Raw genomic sequence first — 7884 nt, forward strand, 5'->3', positions numbered from 1 at the left:
ATTCCTGCCCCAGGCCTATGCACCAGCCTGGCTGGGCAGCACCCCCAGCCCTAGCCTTGCCCCATTTCCTCCCTCCCTCACTGCAGTGGCCTCAATCTGCCCTCCCCCACATAGACTTACCTGGAGGGAGCTGCAGAAGCTGCTCTCCACACTGCCTCGCTGCCACATGCATGTCTGCACCCACATGCACATGGTGTCCCCTGCCTGATTGCCCTCCTCCTGCTCCCCCCAGGCCAAGCAGCCCCTTGCAGACTGGAACTCTGCCAGCCTGCAAGGGGAACCGATCATTTCCTGTTTTTTTCCTCCTTTAAAAGAGAAAATCTGCAATGGTCTCAGCAATGCCCATTTTTTATCGTTGCAATCCTATCTTTTATCGTTTAGCACCATTGCTCTAACCTGTGAACTAAGCTGTTTGGAAAAAAAGTATACTGGAGAGTCCTGCTTTCTTTTACTGTACCTAAATTTCAGTGTAGTGACAAACTGTGTAAAATTAAAAGAACAGAACCCGCAAAAACCAACACCTTCCCCGCCCTGCCCTCCCCCAGATTTCAGGCTTAGCAGGTCTCAAGGAAATGGTCCAGTGATCTCTGATCTTCTTACCTGATAAGGCATGAAATACAATACTTTTTTAACGTAATGATCAGAATTATCAATCAACAGGGTTATTCAAGCTGTCAGCATAGAAGCATAAGAAATCATAACGACAATCAGGGATATCAGGTACTCTTGAAGAATTGCTGCACACACACAAACATTAGACAAGCCTTTTCTTTTAGTATTCGTGAATTTAAATACTTATATAGGTAACCACAGGCAATACATTTAAAGCAATTAAAATAAATCACTTTTACTGCTATTAATTTGGCAAAAAAGATAACTAAAAAAGATTAAAAGATCACAAGAAGTATGTAATAACCCTATGTGCTGAACACTTGAGAAGACAAAAAACATTTCCTGTAAAACTACAAATAAGGTGGCAGTATGTTTCTGCTTAAATCTCTGCAGTATCAAAAGTGATGTAATGCCACAACATCTATGGCAGATTTTAAGCACAGAAAAAAGTCACAAAAACTAGAGTCGCAGCTCCCAGAGCAACCATAAATCTCTCCCAATATACAAATGCATTTTAAATCTTTTTTAGTGATTCTCACCAAGGATGCCATGGACCCTAGGGCAACATGAGATGCTTTTAAGGATACCACAGGGTACCATGCAGCATTAGCATTATTATATGTGCAAACATCTACACAACTCACAGCATAAACCCAGAGATTTTATATATGAATCCACAGTGTCAAAAACAAGATAACCCACTGTGGTCTTTCTGAGTTCTCTGCAACAGAAGAATTGTTCTATTATTTTTTTGTACTCAAGAAACAAGTGGAAGCAAAGAACTGGCATTTTCTGAGGGGTGCCTTGAGTCTAAAAAAGGTTGCAAAAAACTGTCTGATATAAACTGTTCTGCCTTAAGAGAAGCCATGAGTTAGGCATTTTGTGGACAGCCTGAATTTTCAAATTTATGTGGATTTAATATTCCATCCAGAATTTTGTATTAACATAGTTTTTTGCATTTGTTGTATATTCCAAAAGAATAACAATTGTATTATTATTCTTAGATAAAAAAAAACTGCATTAAGAACTTAAAGAAGATGACTGAAAATAAATGAGAATAAGAGCTCTTGTATTCACATACAAACATAAATTATATTATAGATGCAGGAAATTCAGTTAAACTTACCAAAAAAAAACCTAAGCAAAAATTGAAGGGAGGGAACATAACAATTTCAGTCTCACATACCTCTCTCTGCTCAGCAGTGACATCATACAATAGAAACCTCATTATAAGACGCACTTAATATTTTGACCCCTAGATTAGATGATTAGATTAAAATGACTTTAAAAGACAGAGGCTATTTTTTGCCACTCACAGGACAAATTAAAGTTAATTTGAGTGCCCTAAATTGTACATTTTCATACCTTAATATTTTTTATTTCTTTTAAATTTAACCTTACCATTTAACCTTAAATTTAACCTTAATCTGGGTTTGTAATACTTATTTTGGAGACTGCTATAGTAATCCTGCAATCTATTTTACTTTAAATTACTGATAAAATAGAAATAGGGTTTGAGAGCAGTTCTAACAGTTTTGTCTAGTTATATCTTTTTCATTAAAAACGTTATATATGAACATGAAAGAATCATGAAAAAATGTTGCAATGTGGTATTTTTCATTATTTGAAAATATGGAGCCATTGGCCTTAATCAGTTGTGCAGTCGACAGTGTCTAAAAATGAATATTTAGTATTAATGTGGGGAGTTATTTGTCATAATCAATATTTTGTCAGCATAGGCCAGTGCATAATATCTTTTTCTTCAAAGAACTGTACTTTTTCACAATGGTTGCCATCTACCATATGCTCCACAGACCTGAGGCTACAGGCAGCTCTCAAAGTTCAAGACACCCACTGTCCTCCATACTTTCCAAGAGGTGTGAAGGTAGAATGCCCTAAGAAAGGGGTATCAAACTCATGGGTCTGAAGAATGCCACAGGGCTGACCTGTAGGGCTGAATCCAGAGTGTGAAGCCCTCTTATCTGGTCCCTGGGGCTGCCCCTGAAGCTAGAAATTTAGTTGCAGCACTGTTAATTGTCATGGCTCCGAGCCACAGCAGCTAATGCTTCTCCTGCCACCAAATTTCTGATCTGTGGGCAGCCCTGCAGAGCAGATGACATGGTTCTCTGCTGCACATTGGATCTGTAGGGCTGCCCACCAGTCCAGAAATTTAGCAAGAGAACAAGTGGTGACAGAGGTGATTGCTGCAGCTCTAATTTCTGAAGGTGCCACTGCTCACTGCCTACCCGCTCCACCAAATTTCCAGACCCGTGAGGAGCCCCGCAGGCCAGATGACACAGCTCCTCGAGTCAGATTCCACCTGTGGACCATGTCTTTGACACTCCTATCCTAAGATGAAGACCATTTGTGCTGTCAGAAGGTAAACAGTACAGTGAGAGGAGCATGTGAATAGGGAGACAGTGGTCATCTTTGCTAAGGGCAACTTGTAGTCTCAGTTGCAGTTAAAGAAATAGAAACAGACATTTTGAAAGAGGACAATTATTCATAGAATTCCCTGAAGATTATTCTTCAGCTTCTTTAGAAGCTTATGCATACAGTTTTGGGGATTTCAGCTATATGGCAGGTCTTCACTATTCTGTTATCATGACCATTAGTAGGAAAAAAAGTCTGAGGATAGTAGAATTCTTAGAAGATCCAGTTTTGAATGAATCTTTATCAGAAATTCTCAGTCCATTCAGACATTACATGATATAAATTTGGGGAGGATATACTGTATTTTTCTTGCACAAAAAGTAGCAGAATCCCTACTTTCAAATAACAAACTCAATTCAAGTTCAACTATGGAGCCACAACTGGCAGCCCTAACAACAGGCTGTAAACTTGGATAAATTGTATACCTTACTCTTCTTTATACTAATGTTCTTTGCAAGTATGAAGCAATCTATCAGAGCTTTTTCAGTATACTTCTCTAAAGACACTTAATTTTATTTTCATGTTATTTTCTGAACCATAAAATGTTTGTCTATACTTACATTTCTTTTCTTTTTCTTTTTTTTTACTTATGATACCTGAATTCATTTTAGATCTATCGCCTGAAGATAGGCACTTATTTTTTTTGGAAATTTTAAAAAATCATCCTAGCATTTGTAATAAATGCTAGTTTAAAGGAATTCTCCTCCAGTTATAGCTTAACAATGTCAAGGTATATCAAATTTTCAGCCTTCTTACATTAGATTATTGGAACCATAAAATGAAGACAGCATACAAGCTTAAAACTTTTAGATGATTGTTTTTTGTGTAACAAGATAAGATGGAGAAATAGTTTTGCAAATAAATGTCCACAGAGACTTTTTTATGACACTACTGCAATGGTGAAGAGGTTTGGGTTTTTTGCACAAAGTCCATTTGAAACTGGTGAAAGATCCTGTATTCCCATACAGGAGTTTGGAATCCGAAAAGAGAGAACAGGTATTCTACTGGCATCAGGAGTGTGTTATCCTCCAGCTGTTTTCTTTAGGAACCATGTACTAGAACAGCAAGCCTAGCCTTTCCCTTCTGCTGATACTCCCAACAAGCATAGCTTGTTGATTCCAAATGCAACGTAAGCACCTATCCACTAAAAAATGGACAGAGATGGTCAACTAGCTTCATCCATTAGACTTCTAATGAATGGCAATGCGGTCTGAATTCATATGATTGAACCCAGAGGTAGAGTCCTGTACCTTATTTTTTTCTCCCCTCTCGTTCAAAAATGTTATTCAAAAAATAAAACTGTTGTATTTTTTGCGTTAAGAGCCTCTTTTCTTCAACAGTCTTTTGGTTAAGCTAGGTAAAACATCTCTCTTCATAGAGTCCAATATTAATTTTCACATTTTTACATCTATTTCTTTTTTCATGGTCAAATATCCCACCCACTCTGTGTAAGTGTTGCTTTTCTGTGAGAGGCTTATAAATGTATCTTTATGTATCCATAGATGCTTCTCAAGCAAATCCCAGGACATCATTCTCCCCCTGTGCTCGGCCTTGGTGAGGCCGCAGCTGGAGTACTGCGTCCAGTTTTGGGCACCACAATTCAAAAAGGATATGGAGAAGCTTGAGAGAGTCGAGAGAAGAGCCACGCACATGATCAGAGGTCAGGAAAACAGACCTTACGACAACAGGCTGAGAGCTATGGGGCTCTTTAGCCTGGAAAAGCGCAGGCTCAGGGGTGATCTGGTGGCCACCTATAAGTTTATCAAGGGTGACCACCAGTATCTGGGGGAATGTCTGTTCACCAGAGCACCCCAAGGGATGACAAGGTCAAATGGTTATAAACTACCGCAAGACCATTTCAGGCTGGACATAAGGAAGAACTTCTTTACTATCCGAGCCCCAAGGTCTGGAATAGCCTGCCACTGGAGGTGGTTCAAGTACCTACTTTGAACACCTTCAAGAGAAATTTGGATGCTTATCTTGCTGGGATCCTATGACCCCAGCTGACTTCCTGCCCCTCGGGCAGGGGGCTGGACTCGATGATCTTCCAAGGTCCCTTCCAGCCCTAATGTCTATGAAATCTATGAATCTATGAAATAATGTATCTTTTCAGTTTATTGACTTGGCTCTAGCTTAGGCTTTACCTCTTTCTTTATCCTCTCACTTTCCTCTCTTCTTACTGCCTTGAAACTATTTTGATATATAAGTTCATATAACTGCTTACACTGCCCTGATATTCTCAACAGTATATATTTTCCTTCTTTCCCCCAAACATTAATTTCTCTAGATAGAATGAATCAGAGATATCAAAATGCATGTAGTTTACTTGCTAAATATTGAACACATTAACCTTTAATATATATTAACTATTTCAAAAGTATTAAAAAGAAAACAAAACAAAAATACACAAAACTAGCATTCTAGGCATACCAGCACAATCTAGCTGCAAAGTGTTTCCAGTCCATACTGCATTTCTGTGATAGTTTGAACACTTCAGTTTACTGATGCAATCTTATATGATGCTATAGTATAAATGGCAGTGGCCCAACCTTTTGGTCCTATGGACCACAGGAGTGGCATGGGGCTGGTCTGCAAGCTAAGTGGGGCTCTGCACTGTGCACCTGGATTGGACCCCAGGTGCCTGGCACTGCTACCTCCCATGCCCCTGCAAGCTAGGATTGGGCCCTGGGACTTGATGTTATCCCCTCCCTCCCTCCATGTGACCCAGTGGCCCAGCACTGCTCCCTCCCTGTCCCCAACATTGAGATTACACTGTGGGGCCCAGTGCCACCCTTGTCTGGCCCTGCATGCTGGAATTTGGGGCTCTATCTAGGGTTTCTCATGAGTCTGGGAATTTGGCAACAGGGGAACAGTGCCACTGCTTCCCTGCCACCACATTTCCAGACCCATGAAGAGCTCTGTGGGCTGGATGACATGGGGCTGCAGACTGGACTTGGATCACAGGCCAGGGGTTGAGCACCCCTGGTACAAGTCAGTGAGGTGTAAATACTAGTATTTTTATTTAAGGACTACTGCTGAAAAATATTACACCAAGACTGGAAACACAAACATTTAAAAGGGAATGATTTGGCAGTGGTCAGTTATTATTATTTCAAAACAAAACTAATGAATATAAGTTATTTATTATTCCCCTTGCAGTCATCCCAGGAAGCTTCCTCAGGAACTGCAACTCCATTGTGCTAAAGCATCCTGAAAATCCATGCTGCAAAGAGCTTGCAATCTAACTAAAAATAGCTAAGTTTGGGTTTTTTTTGATAAAGGGAACAGTAGGCCTTACTGTCATCTGTGGAGTGGGGAGAGGAGAGAGCTAGCCCCAAGAAACTTGGCATTTTGTGTATTCAATCCATTTTAAAGCATAAAAATTAAAAACAGAGCTCCAACTACCCTGCTGATTAATTGATTTAAATCTTTATGAAGTTACTTCACAATAAATTAACTTATGGGGCTGTATCTTACATAGAAAAAAAGTCTTAATATGGGCTCACTCTATATCGCTAATAAAATCATTGCTAGTTGTATCAGGGCTACTGATTAGCCAAGTTACAATTACAGAAGTGCTACTGTCATGTACAATGTAACAGATTAAGCTTAAAATCGAGAAATCCCTGTGTTGTCTGAAAAAATGTTGATGTTTTCTGAGAAGAAAAAGAGAGAGTGTATGCAAGACTGAACTCCCTCAAAGAAAGGAGGGGGTGGGAATTCCTTTTCAAACACATTCAATATAAATAAGATACAAAAGATAGGATAAATTACTCAAAAACATTCAATGAATCAGTCTACCTTCTTATTACAAAACCCTCATTTTCACAAATGGATAAAAAAATCTTCAGAATGGTGGGAAAAGGTTCACGAGCAGCATCTGCCAGGGCAGATATCATTCAGAAAGGGCCACTGAGTTAACATTTACACAGCAAAGAATCCGTGTATTTATAGCTGGCTCATGAAAATGGAAAGTCTGCAGTAACAACTTCAAGCAGCAAATACTTGAGTGTATCTGGTTTAAAACAGATTTCTATTAGCATAACAAATATACACAGTCTCTTGCATATGAACCACAATTATAAAAGAATTCTTCTCATATTTGTATGCAAAAAAGCCAACTTACCTCACAGTAAAATCATAGGAGCAGGAGGCCAATAAAGTTGAATGAAATGGTGAAAACTGAAAGAAATAAAAAGCAAAATACATTAGAAACATATGTACAGGACTTGTAGAAATAAAAAACCTTATATCTTCAGACTGCTATAATAAGTACCACATTCACATTCCAAAAAATGAGTTGTTTAACTGAGCAACCTTAGCATTGTCATGACCCAAAAGGCATGATTGTGTGTGTGCTTCGGCACCAGAATTATCCCCGCCAAGTTGCAGAGCATTGCACGGGAGTGTTTCCTGTTGCAAAAGAAAACCCTGGTGCAGGGATGAGTTTCCCGCCTTTTCTGCAGCTTCTTTTGCAGGGTGCATTGCTCATGTTGCAAGAGGAATGCACGGTGCAAAAGAGTTCCCGCCACCGGTATGCAAATTTGTTCCCCGTGATTGGCTAGTGCTAAATTATTCACATGTGGCGGCTAAAGATTGGCCTGTTAGCCGTATAAGACGCTTGAGCGGTTTCCGCCCAAGCCGAAGAGGACTCTACATCCATCTCGTGGGGACTCTGGGTACACGGCAGGGTAATAGAAACCCTGTGTGAGATCCAGAGGAGCTTGGCGGCCTGATCCACCGCCCACCTCTTCCCGTCTTTGAGCGCAACTTTTATAAGACGTATCTACGATTTCTATTTTGGTGGCTTGTTCACCCAGAGCATCCGGAGCTCTGTAC

General features: G+C 39.9%; 1 protein-coding gene across 2 annotated transcripts in view; it reads right to left on the bottom strand.

The window, feature by feature from the left end:
- Window positions 1-7884, bottom strand: part of PEX7 (peroxisomal biogenesis factor 7) — an 82043-nt gene that overhangs the window by 29963 nt on the left and 44196 nt on the right. For both annotated transcript variants that reach the window (XM_025211847.1, XM_006030261.3), the window contains exon 8: window positions 7172-7227. In XM_025211847.1, coding sequence (XP_025067632.1) covers window positions 7172-7227 — 56 coding nt within the window. The remainder of the gene's footprint in view (window positions 1-7171; window positions 7228-7884) is intronic.

This window comes from Alligator sinensis, unplaced genomic scaffold (assembly GCF_000455745.1).
Source record: "Alligator sinensis unplaced genomic scaffold, ASM45574v1 scaffold417_1, whole genome shotgun sequence".
Classification (NCBI taxonomy): domain Eukaryota; kingdom Metazoa; phylum Chordata; order Crocodylia; family Alligatoridae; genus Alligator; species Alligator sinensis.